The sequence below is a fragment of the Anguilla rostrata genome, chromosome 4, assembly GCF_018555375.3.
Source record: "Anguilla rostrata isolate EN2019 chromosome 4, ASM1855537v3, whole genome shotgun sequence".
Lineage (NCBI taxonomy): Eukaryota > Metazoa > Chordata > Actinopteri > Anguilliformes > Anguillidae > Anguilla > Anguilla rostrata.
In genome coordinates, this window is record NC_057936.1 from 6076545 (window position 1) to 6089911 (window position 13367).

At 49.2% G+C, this 13367-nt stretch overlaps 1 protein-coding gene across 11 annotated transcripts in view; it reads right to left on the reverse strand.

The window, feature by feature from the left end:
• Positions 1–13367, reverse strand: part of celf5a (cugbp, Elav-like family member 5a) — a 211163-nt gene that overhangs the window by 4432 nt on the left and 193364 nt on the right. For 4 of the 11 annotated variants that reach the window (XM_064330266.1, XM_064330265.1, XM_064330272.1 and 1 more), the window contains exons 7-9: positions 11554–11719; positions 3864–4064; positions 1312–1404 (exon numbers count right to left, since the gene is read on the reverse strand). In XM_064330266.1, coding sequence (XP_064186336.1) covers positions 1312–1404; positions 3864–4064; positions 11554–11719 — 460 coding nt within the window. The remainder of the gene's footprint in view (positions 1–1311; positions 1405–3863; positions 4065–11553; positions 11720–13367) is intronic. The other 7 variants (XM_064330268.1, XM_064330276.1, XM_064330273.1 and 4 more) reach the window with 3 other exon arrangements.

Genomic DNA, 13367 nt, shown 5'->3' on the forward strand with positions numbered 1-13367 from the left:
GCTGCCCGACCCTGCTCCAGGAGACCTACCGGCTTCATTTCAACCCTAATTTGGCACATCTGACCCTGCTAATTAGCAGCCCGACAAAGATCTCTCGCTGTTGAGTGAGGTGTGGCTTTGTTAGGGTTGGAGTGAACACCTACAAGAGAGTAGATCTCCAGGAATAGAGTTGGGCAGCCCTGCTCTAGCTGTTGAATGAGGTGAGCTTTATTAGGGTTGGAGTGAAGACCTACAGGAGGGTAGATCTCCAGGAACAGGGCTGGGCAGCCTTGGCCGACACAGTGAAATGTCCAGTGTTAATTCAACTCTAAAAGAGTACATATGAGTCCAACAGGAACCATATGTAGTCTATAAGAGTTGATTTAACACCGAACATTTTACTGTGTATCAACTACTCAAAAATTGGGGTTCTCTGCCATTAAAGAGAGAGCTGTGATTATGGTATAAATGGAGGTGAAATTCCACATTTATGACAGTAGTGTAATTGTCCATATGGACTAGCATAAATAGAAAATGGTGGAGTTTTACAGTAGATGCTGTTACCCATAGGATAATTGTCATTTAAAAAGCACTGCCAACAGAACAGGGAAATGTGTGAGCATGTGTGCATGTGTGTGCATGAGTGTGTAGTGTATATGTGTGTGTGTGTGTGTGTGTGGTGTATATGCGTGTGCAGGTGTACGTGTGTGTGTGGTCTGTTTCCTACATAAATGAGGAAATTACTTTAACTCATTTTCCCATAACATTTTAATAGCAATGTGACACCATGACAGAGAATCGGTGATCAATCAACAATCAGCAGGGGAAATGTTCTCTGTCTGTTCCTGGATTTAAATAATCTCATAGAAATAAAAACTGAGGCCTCATACAAAACCTTGAGTACGAACCAATATTTCTCCTCAGTCTCCCGCTGGTGAGCACATCGTTTTTTTTTTTTTTTTTCTTAAAAGAAAAATGTTGTTTTTTTTTTTCTGGACAAACCAGCAGCACATGCCCAGCGAGGTTCTTTGCTCTGTTTTCCACTTTCTGACACCCCCCCCCACCCCCCAGAGGGAGGAGGGGGTACACCGGTGTCTCGACTTCAGATAAAAAGCCATTTGCAGTCGCCGCACTTAAAGGTGTAAAGACAGGAAGTGGCAAATCGCTGCTGCTGCCGCTCGACAGAATACCCTCGAGGCGCGTAAACTGAAGTGTACCAGTACAAAAACACAACAACATTTAACATTTCCCATAATCCCCGTGAACGTGCAGCACAGCTGTCCAGTCATAACAGTCACAGCACAGTTTTAAAAAAAAATATTGTTCTCTCACCCTCACCTTCCCTCTGTTGTTGCTGCTGGATGACTTGCGGTGGCTGTGGCAGTGTCTGGCCAATAGGAGTCAGTGTTGTCGCTGGATAAATTGCTGTGCCAAAAAAAATGTAGAGGAAAGAAACGAAATCAATCACAGACCCAGTTTTGGCCAGCGGTCACGTCAAGTCCATCGCGTCACAAAATGGCCGCCGTTTCCGCGAAACCGTGAAGCGCTTTTTCGCGAGCGGGACTCTCTGAGAGCGTGCTCACGTGTGAACAGACACACAAAGCGCGAGGACGTGCTGTCTGTGGTATATGATGAAACAGTCATGGCAACAGTGAAATCATGCCACGCTCATGCTGGCAGCATGTTAGTCTGCTCCCTCTTGCTGGGATTTTCAAACTCCTGGTTTCCCGGAGGGCCGCAGTGTCTGCTGCCTTTCCGTGTGTGTCTGTACTTTAGGCACTACATTTACGGATTTGCTTGGCTAAAGAGTTACCACTCTATTGGAAATTCCAGCTGGAAATCTGGTGATGGAATCTAGCTGTAAGCCGCTTCTGCTCCAGCTGGACACCATCTGGAATTTGGTGACGGTCTATTAGCCTATTTACCAAGCTGGCCCACCATGGTTGCTGGCTCAACCATCTTGTTGCCAGCTTGGCAATCTCGAAACCAGCTTTAGACCAGCTGGACCAGCTTAAAACCAGGCAGTAACCAAGCTGGAATTTCCACCCGGACACACACTAGGCCTAACATAAGATAAAACTAGACTGTCCCAAAGGAGATTTGTCTTGGACAAACATTGCATGCTGTGCAATTGACACGTTTTACATTAAAAAAAAAACATTTTGGCTGCCATGGCAACCCACAGACGTTGGTCCTCCATGACTTCAGTTTAACATAACATAACATAGCATAGCATAGCATAGCATAACATAACATAACATAACGACATAATGCTTGCCTTTTGCCTTGCTAAATTGCACCTAGTGCTCTGATTACCTACAGACCGGATAGTATCTAACACTGTATCAAGCCTGGTCTCAAAAATCCCCAGAGTTTCTGCATCTACTACTTGACCTGGCAGGCTATTCCATGCATCGACCACTCTCTGAAAAATTCCTCTGAGCCCCCTGCTTGTACAGGCGGGGATACAGAGCTAGGCTCCACCCACGGGAGAGTACCAGCGTATTGCAGGAGGGTACATGCGTATTGAGGGAGGGTACCAGCGTATTGAGGGAGGGTACCTGTGTATTGCAGGAGGGTACATGCGTATTGAGGGAGGGTACATGCGTATTGAGGGAGAGTACATGCGTATTGCAGGAGGGTACATGCGTATTGAGGGAGGGTACCAGCGTATTGAGGGAGGGTACCTGTGTATTGCAGGAGGGTACATGCGTATTGCGGGAGGGTACCAGCGTATTGAGGGAGGGTACCTGTGTATTGCAGGAGGGTACCAGCGTATTGAGGGAGGGTACCAGTGTATTGAGGGAGGGTACCTGTGTATTGCAGGAGGGTACCTGTGTATTGCGGGAGGGTACCAGCGTATTGAGGGAGGGTACCTGTGTATTGCAGGAGGGTACCAGCGTATTGAGGGAGGGTACCTGTGTATTGCAGGAGGGTACATGCGTATTGAGGGAGGGTACCTGTGTATTGCGGGAGGGTACCTGTGTATTGAGGGAGAGTACATGCATATTGAGGGAGGGTACCTGCGTATTGAGGGAGAGTACATGCGTATTGAGGGAGGGTACCAGTGTATTGAGGGAGGGTACCAGTGTATTGAGGGAGGGTACCTGTGTATTGCAGGAGGGTACCTGTGTATTGCGGGAGGGTACCAGCGTATTGAGGGAGGGTACCTGTGTATTGCAGGAGGGTACCAGCGTATTGAGGGAGGGTACCTGTGTATTGCGGGAGGGTACATGCGTATTGAGGGAGGGTACCTGTGTATTGCGGGAGGGTACCTGTGTATTGAGGGAGAGTACATGCATATTGAGGGAGGGTACCTGCGTATTGAGGGAGAGTACATGCGTATTGAGGGAGGGTACCAGCGTATTGAGGGAGAGTACATGCGTATTGAGGGAGGGTACCAGTGTATTGAGGGAGGGTACCAGCGTATTGAGGGAGGGTACCTGTGTATTGAGGGAGGGTACCAGCGTATTGAGGGAGGGTACCTGTGTATTGAGGGAGGGTACCAGTGTATTGAGGGAGGGTACCAGCGTATTGAGGGAGAGTACATGCGTATTGAGGGAGGGTACCTGTGTATTGAGGGAGGGTACCTGTGTATTGCAGGAGGGTACCAGCGTATTGAGGGAGGGTACCAGCGTATTGAGGGAGGGTACATGCGTATTGAGGGAGGGTACATGCGTATTGAGGGAGGGTACATGCGTATTGAGGGAGGGTACCAGCGTATTGAGGGAGGGTACCAGCGTATTGCAGGAGGGTACCTGTGTATTGCGGGAGGGTACATGCGTATTGAGGGAGGGTACCTGTGTATTGAGGGAGGGTACGTGCGTATTGAGGGAGGGTACGTGCGTATTGAGGGAGGGTACCAGCGTATTGAGGGAGGGTACCTGTGTATTGCTGTACGCCCGTGAAGGCCTGCTGGAGGGTGTCGGCGGCGGTGGGGCTCTGGGCGGAGTAGGGCGGCAGGCCGTTGGTGTAGACGGCCTCCACGGCGGGGTGTCCGTTGGGCTGGTGGGGGATGCCGGTGAAGCCGTTGACGATGGGGGTGACGATGCTGGGCACGGCGGAGGTGGGCGGAGAGCTGAGACCTGGGGGGGGGGCGCAGGCGGGGGTGGCGGCAGGGGAGGGGGGGGGGGAGGGTACATAAAGACACAGCAGGGTCATACAGAGCTCCACACACACTCACTGCGCTTCTTTGGCGACGTGCGCACACACACACACACACACACACACGCAGTCCCACCACAGAGCTGTGGGGCCCAGGCGCCGTCACGCCCCCGAACGTCAGGCTCCAATCAGCCGGTGGGAAACGGAGCCCGCCGATTGGCTTTGCCGGAGAGCCCGCCGCTGCTCGGCGCTCACATGATGAAACCGCCGCGCAACTTCGCCATGGCGACGCGATAGCGGGAGCGAGGAAGGCCGGCCTTCGGAAATAACGGAAATAGCGGCATCCTTCAAACGACACGACTTGACGAGGTTCAGTTGGCCTGGCCCTTTTTTTCCCCCTTGTATTACTGGGACTGTTTGCTCTCAGAATACACAGCGTTATTTACGTAGCTGTGTTCCCGCAAAACGAGGTCCAGGAGACGTTTTGACGTTTATAGCTTATGGACCATCGTGCGTTTGCGGACACAACAGTTATTTTGGTTTTTTTAAAATAGTTTTTTTAAATGTACTGCAGTGGGTGTGTTGCCCTCAGCGCACTGATTTCTGGAGTCTGCCTTTTTTCAAAATGGCGCCTTTGAAAGGGAATCGGAGAACGTCGTCACGAAAACCCCCCAGCACGCCGCCCACTGCGATTACCAGCCGTTCCATGGAATTAAGGCCCTATAGCAGAATTCCGTCTGTAAGGCGAACGAGACGTGTGAGGGGTGCCTGCCGCTCTTAAATCGCTGAACAGTGGGCACGGCGCTGTACCCACGGTGACGCAGCTCATCATCCGGCAGTTGTTTCAGGCCACACCGGGCTGGCCGTCCGGGGTCACAGGTCCGGGCGCGCTGCCGCCGCCATAAGAGCACCAGGAGGAGCTGTTGTGTGAGCCCCAGACGTGAATAGACTGCTCCCGGGAGCCTCCAGGGAGGGGAGGCCACAGAGGAGCCGCAGGAGGCGAACCCGCACGGGAGGACGGCCTAGAGGGAGGGGCCATAGGAGCGCCCAGGACGAACCCGGGGTGGCGCCTCGGGAGGGGGGGCCAGAGAGCGCCAGGTGGAGACGTAGAAGGGCCCAGGTGGGAGGGGGAGGGGACTCGGGGAGGGGGAGGGGCCAGAGGGGAGCGACGGACAGCGTGGAGGGACTGGGCACAGTGACCCCCACAGGCATAGAAACGAGGCCTCATATCCCTTTAAGCCGTGACATCACAAATAAGCGATTAGAATGTTCTTAACCAAACATTCTATTGCTGATGTAACAATCACTACAGGTAACAGAACATTCTAATGCTGATGTAACAATCACTACTAGTAACTGAGTGTTCTAATGCTGATGTAACAAGCAGTACGGTAAGAGCTTTTAAGCTGATGCTAACAAGCAATGTTTTAACAAGCATTCATGCTGATGTAACAATCACTACTAGTAACGAAGCATTCTAATGCTGATGTAACAATCACTACAGTAACTGAACATTTAATGCTGATGTAACAATCACTCAGGACAGTGTCATTTAACAAGCATTCTAATGCTGATGTAACAATCACTACAGGTAACAGAACATTCTAATGCTGATGTAACAATCACTACAGGTAACAGAGCATTCTAATGCTGATGTAACAATCACTACTGGTAACTGAGCATTTTAATGCTGATGTAACAATCACTACTAGTAACTGAACATTTTAATGCTGATGTAACAATCGCTACTGGTAACTGAGCATTCTAATGCAGATGTAACAATCACTATCTAACTGACTTAACTGATGTCAATCATACTTAATGATTAATGCTGATGTAACAATCCTACTGGTAACTGACATTCAATGCTGATGTAACAATCATAAGGTAACAGAACATTCTAAGCTGAGTAACAATATACGGCTAGCTAAGCTGATTAACAATCGTACGTATCGAAAATCATTACAGGCTGCCAAAAAGATGAAAATTGCATTTGAACTCTCGGCTTTATATCTGACCTGCAGCCCCCTGTGTTTGCCTCAAATATTAATCAAATATTAATTGTTGTCCGCGAACACAGCAGAAATGCAAATAGACAGACAGCTCAACTCTAAGGGATGTGCCAGGGGCGCGGCTGGAATTAAATCTCCGTCTCAGTTCTGAAGGAGTTTATTGGCTATCCATTCTCGTCTCTTAGGCCAGAATGAAATGTAATTGCATCAGTTTCATCAAAAGGCTTTCCCCACTTCTGGAAAGCTGCACTTTCTTTTAAGGGAACTAATGCAATGTATAAAAGGGGGTGGACTGAGGCATTCTTAAAAGCTCCCTTTCAGTTCTGATAACCAGGCAACGCACACCATTCTGTGGATGAGCACATTAGTCACATAAAGAAAAGGAACAATCGAAAAAGGGAAGGGGGAGGGGGGGGTGCAGTGGTTAGAAATGTCCACCCAGGATCTGAGGGCCATTGGTTTAAATTGAGATAGGACACCGTGATTCTGTACTTTCTTTGAGAAAGGAAGGTGCTTTACCTCAGCTGTCCTATGAAATTAATTACAGAAGCAATATACTCTGAAAGAGTAAGGTGTCACAGCTTAAGTGTATCTACTAAAAATGGTAAACCAACATGGTAGCTAACACAGAAGTCATGCCCATATGAGCAAGGTGGTAGAAAGATCGACTCAGACCAAGGTTTTTCAGTGTTTACACAATGTATACACAAACATGCTCAAAATATCTCATGTACTCTCAATTTCACATAACAAATTTAGATTGTCAAGGGGACAGGAATTTGTCCCACCAATATCACCATACCACATGAAAGATAGTATTATATTAAAATGGCTGAACACAGAAGCACATCATTTTCTCTGCTCGTTTCTCGGCTATAACATTAGATATTTGTAATTACACTATTAATAGTACAGTGTGTGCTTTGCGGAAGAAAATAAAAAATATCTGCACTTGCAATATTCAGAGAAATAGCTTGCCATATGCAACAGCAGTATTTATTATGCTGTTTATACATTCAAATTAACCAGGAGAACTGCAATCATATTGCAATACTTTGCTGCCACAGCAAACAGTACGACTATCCTTCAGTGAAGCATTAAGAAGGAAAAAAAAATTAACAGATGTTTTCAATCAATTTATTTAATGCTGAGGGAATTAAAAATCTTGAAGAAACTAGGGCTCTTACAACAGAGGGAAATAAATGAACTTAATAAATGCAACCATGTATTTCCTCGGACCGATGTGTCAAAAGGAGAAATGGCGTGCTGTGTAACACTGTCACATTTGGGGAATGTATTGCCAACGACACCGCTAAGGTTTTGATTGCGGAAGATTGCTGTGATAACGAATACTTCCTCCTTAATGCCGTCTGACATTTTGTGCGATTCGCCCCTAGAACAGCTGAAAACACCGCCGCCTCCCTCATCCTTGAAATCTGGTGGGGTGGGGGGGGGGGGGGGTGTAGATTCTTGGTGGTGGGTTACCGTCGACGACGACAGAGGCTAAACTGCAATAACGTGCGAGAGGTTCAGCTGCCACCACACTGACGGTGGCTAATGGCTTTGGGTACACAATCCGTATGAAAGGGGAGCGGGTCAGGGGGTGGGGGGTGTGGGGGGGGGGGGGAATACCACAGAGGTTAACGTGACACACTGCGGCCCCTCGAGGCCGAGTGGGTTTTCTCGTGACCGTGAGGACCGTGCGAGACTTTTCGAAAAGGGGGGTCAGAGGTCGAGCCGTGCATCCGACACCTCATTACCTGGAACTGCGGCGTCGGTCACGGTGGAATTACCCCCGCCCCACCTGTTCAGACCGCAGTGCATCCCCCCACCGCCCCCGAACTGCGGCGTCGGTCACGGTGGAATTACCCCCGCCTCACCTGTTCAGACCGCAGTGCATCCCCCCACCGCCCCCCGCCCCAGCCTCCCCCCCCCCCCCCACATGTGCACCAGTTACGCAACTGAGCTCCCGTCTGATTTCAGGCGGGGCGAAGGAAGCGGGAACTCCGCTATTGGTCTCACTTTCGCTTGGACTGTGAACTGTTCCAGGGTTCACCGACCCTGTTACGTTAAATGACCGAATTTCTCGATACGTTTCTGGAGTATGAGCCCGAACGAGTTTGAAGCCCGAACTTTTGATTTCAAACTTTAACCCCCCCCCCCAATCCCCTTTTCCATTTTCGGCTCACACTTCTATTCGGTACAGTCTAAATGAGTTTGTCCACGCCCATGACTATGGGAAGCAGTGCAGTATGTAGGGTGGGGCATCGGGTTTGTAACTCAGGCTGTGGGTCTGACTCCCAGCTGGGACACCTTTGTTTACGCTGTTTTACCAATAACACGTCAATAACATTTCCACCTGTATAAATGGATTGTACCTCAAGCAAACATCATCTGTGTTAGTTTCTCTACATAACCGTGTAAGCTAAATGCCAAAGTGTAAACGAACGATGAGCACAAACATGTAATTTCATGTGAGGGACCAAACAAATTCCTAAGTCAATAATAAGTCTGAAATGGAAACAAAGCAATATGGTAAGAGGTTGATTAGCGACCTCTGTTTTGATTTCTTTTAGCTCAGTAACGGCACCTGTGGAGTATTATTTTCTCACAGCATTACAGTGTAGCACTGTAAGGATACAGACGCTAGTCAGGTGAACCATCTGGCGAGCTGCTTATGCACCGTCGGGCTCAAAAAGCTCGCATCTGCAGATCTCATTGTTTTCACCGAACACCCTTGACCTCTGAACATCCCTGGCACAGGCACTGCAGGGTTAATGCGAGGTGGTGGTGACCTCAGAGTATCACCAGGGTGATGTTTCACAAAGCTTAACCCAGCGCCATTTACCAGACTGCACTCGGTGCCAGATTGTACCCACATCGCGAGCTGGCAGAGACGGACAGCGTTTGTATTGTTTTATTTAAAATGTCAACACTCGGGTGACGCAGTGTCTAGATACTGCCCAAGCTATGCTCCCCATCTGGAGACGTTGATCTGCAGGGGGGGTCCCAGGGTCTGGCCAAGAACACACAGCACACTAACCCCTTAAGGTGTGAGATCACAAATATGTGATTGGAATGTTCTTAACCGAGCGTTCTAATGCTGATGTCACAATCACTACTGGTAACGGAGCGTTCTAATGCTGATGTCACAATCACTACTGGTAACTGAGCATTCTATTGCTGATGTCACAATCGCTACTGAAAACAGTGGAGTTCTAGAACAATGGCTTAGAATTTTGAAAAAACATTCCTCCTCTTTCAAATGGTTAAGAACCTTATCAGGTTTCTCAACACTGAGAAAAACGTTCTTTCTCGACTCGCCTCCGTGTTCGGGCTAATTTGTGTTTCTCGGTAAGAACGCATCGCCGTTCAGAGCGCGATCAGAGCAGGCTTTCGCGCGACATCAGAAAGCGTCGCCGTGCCGACCCCCGCCCTTTCAGCGCGGCGTCCGCTGAGTGCGGTTCCTCGGGATTCGCCGCGTCTCAGACAAAACTTATCAGGCCCGGGATTTCAAACGCGCCGTGCGGTGTGTGTGTGTTCCGGGCGTTTCCGATCTTAAACGCGGAGCCTCGGTGATGGCGCTGTGCGCTTCTTCAACGGAGCCGAAGAGCTCTGAATAATTCAGAGGCTGAATGGGGAACAGAGCAGTGGAGAATAAAAGAATGAACTGTCTATGGGATACAAATGAACGGGGAGGGGAGGGGGGGGAGAGAAGAAAAATCCTTATTTACCACAGACCTTGAAAATTCAAGGAAGCCCTTCTCTCTCTCACAAGGATTAATAATGTACCAGATTGAGAAAAGCAAGGTGATCAGCGGACTGTAGATTACAGAAGGGCCCGTGTCCAATGCTCCTTGGCGAGGCTTAAGTCCAGAAGAAAGTTCAAACGCCGCGCTAAGCGTGTTTCAATAATTGAACGCACCCGGCAAAGCCAGATGAAAAACATGCTACACACTGCAGAGTAATATGCCAGTTATCCCCAAACCAAAGCCAGGAAACTACCTTTCACAGGAGGGACTGGTCTGCTCTGGAGAACTGATCATTAATGCCCAGTGGTAAAAGCTGAAATCGCTCTTAATAGATCTTTCCAGTCAATGCATTGGCCTGAATTTTGAGATGTAGTTATTTTGATCACAATATAATGTTGTCCCGAGCATTTGTCAGTATTCCTGACCCAAAAGAACGGGTCACTTGTAAGATAAATCATTTTAATTATACTGGATGACAGCAGCCAAATGAGTGCAGTAATTACAGTAGGTCATTAGAACCAGGCACAATTTTCTTGGTCTGTCCTATGTCACATGATTCTGTACCCCATGCTTTTACCTTCTGCAACTTCACTTACATGCGCAAAAAAAAGTGCATCGCCGCCTGCCCGTTACCGATTTTTTGTATCTCGTCTTTGATTGATGATCTTGGCTTTGTGTTGTTTAATTTGGCGCCCCCGCGTCTTGGCACGCCGTTTGACAGATGGCATCCGGCCACCGCATTTAAACTCCACAAATTAGCACGCGCGTTTTCTCATTTCTGTGCCGTGTTTGCACATCGAGCGCGCGCCTTTAACGTTTATGCGGAAAAAAGAATTCGGCGAAGTTGACTCGAGCCGCACTTCCCGCTCCAGCGTCCTTTCAGGAACTCTAAAACGGCACGTTAAGTTTTTTCAGCCGTACGCTTTTTTTGTCCTTGATATTTTTCTCACGCAGTAGAAAAAAAAAAGGATTCGCTGAATTTGATTACAGTAATCACTGTCGAACGAAATGAAAGAGTTATACACACCGCAAAAGGGTTATATATTCGACTGCGTTCGTTTGCATGCTTTGGAGGAGCCGATTCAGACGAAATTCCCTTGTGAAGAAAATTAAATGTTGCAGCATAAGCAAACGCTATACAGCAGATCTCAAAGTCACTCCAACACCCTCAAACTCTTATGCAACATACCCCTTTTTTCATAGCAGGTTGGAAGATATAAAAATAAAAAAAAATCTGGGCATTCGCCAGCTACCCAGCGGTGAATAAGACGTAGCATAAATATAAAACCGACAGGAAGTGTTTACATGCAACACTTCTCCGTTTTACATCACAAACTTTATGCCATTTTAGAAACCGCAAGGTCAAAACACAGAGGGAATTAGTGCCAAACCTCCACGCTTATTTTGTGCAGCAGAAGAAAAATCTTCTTTCTCAGCCTAATGCCGCACTCCATAATGTCAGCCGTGCATAAAAATCAAATCACAAATCCCATCAGAGATTTCGTAAAGCGATTCATTTTCCTTTTTCTTTTCTTTTTTTTTGGAGAACTGTGGCGAATTGGCAGGCAGGCATCTAATCTCTCTCTCTCTTCTTTTTTTTTTTGGCCTTGCGGCATTCGTCAGCAATCCCAAAAAACAAACCCCCCCCATCCCACCCCCCCCACCCCCCACAAAGAGACAAGGGAAGAGAGAAACGCAGTGCTCACCCAAGGCCTGGTGCAACTCACCCGACACCGAGGTAATCCCGGTGGGGGGCAGGCCGTTGATGTTGAGCGCCCCCATCTGGTGGATCTGTGCGGTGGGGAAGGCCACGCTGGGCGTCAGGTAGCCGCCGTGGGTGGCGGCCATGATGGCGGCCTGCTGCTGCATCAGCTGGGGGGAACAGGGGGACGGGGGGAGGGGGGGTGGTAAAGGGGGGGAGGGGATAGAGAACATGGGGGCGGAGTCAGCGTGGGCTAAACAGACAGCGAGCTGTCAGTTCAGATTATCTCTTCTGGCTGCGCGTAGCGAACGCGCTATCGTTAGCCCGTTAGCCGCGCTCGGCCAGATGGCGGCGGCTCGGTCGCCCGTTTTTATGGCGAGATGAATATTTAATTTTTACCGTCCCGCGGAATTCCGAGGTGCGTTTAGGGGGAAACGCCGCGTTGCCAGGAAAAGCACTGGGCCGGCATTCGAAGGGGAGTTCTTTGATCCAAAATGGCCGCCAGGCGGGGAAAAAAAAGCACTGGAATCGGAGACGCTGGGATATGAGGAAGAGAACGAGGCGGGGGGGGGGGGAAGCGGAGCGGATCAGAACCAAAGACGACACGTTTACCTGTTTCTCAGCGAACGCGAAGCCTCGCGTCGAACAGCGCTGCCTTCGGTGCGATTTAACGCCGTGCGCTGTGATGAACTCGAGGGGCTGAGAATGACACGTTATCACGGGCGCAGGGGGCGTCTGAACGCCACTTCCTGCTTCCATTTTAACGCGCGGGATCACACACCGCGGCGGCGTCCCGTTTCTGAGATTTGGCGGAGATGTTGTTGCGTTTAATGCCTTCGTTGGGGTCTGATGGAAGGTGGAGTGGAGACACAGAGCTACTGCCGTCCTTTCCCAAGCGTTAGAGATGCTGGCACATTACTACTGATGAAGAACACTCCTCCAAACCTCATTCTTCTGTCATCAGTTTGCCTAAACTGCAGCACACACACACACACACACACACACGCACGCACACACACACACACACACACGCACACGCAGACACACACACGTACACACATGCAAACGCGCACATGGACATACACACACGTGCGCACACACACAGGTACATGTGCACACGCACACACATACACACGCACATAGACACACGTGCGCACACACACACACACACACACACACAGGTACATGAGCACATGCACACACACACACAGGGTCACAAACGTTACTCAATCCGGGTGAACCTGTTGGGTGCGGAGACCACACTCAGCACCAGCTTTTAAAACCTGTAAAAATCAGCATCTTTACCCGACGGTAACGACCAAGCGCAGTGCCGCGCGTACGGAAAAAAAAAAACACGGATAGAATCAGACGCTCTCACAGCACGCATATCCCCCCCGCCCCCCCCGTGCTTAATTTCCATACCGCGCAGGTCCGTAGCACAACCGAAGAAATTGTCTGCGGCCAGAAAAAATAAATAAATAAAAAAATCAAACTGCCTTTCCTTCCTTCCTTCCTTTCCTTCTCCCTCTAATGCTAATGACAATATTTCCCACGATGCAGTTCTCCCCACCGCGCCGTATTTTTTGCACTGGAGTCCCTGGATAGGAAAAGCCAATTATTTTCCCTCAGTGCCCCTGTCAGGTACCCTGAAAGCGGCTGTCCCGCCACAAAACGGGCGCCTCTGGCACCCCATCCATTAGCCGCCAGCCCGGCCATCGCTATCTATTAGCTCCCCTTTTGTCATTTGCATAATTTTATCAACGTGACAAATGGGGATCGTCCATTTCCGCGCCGAATAAGATAAATTGAGCTTTTAGG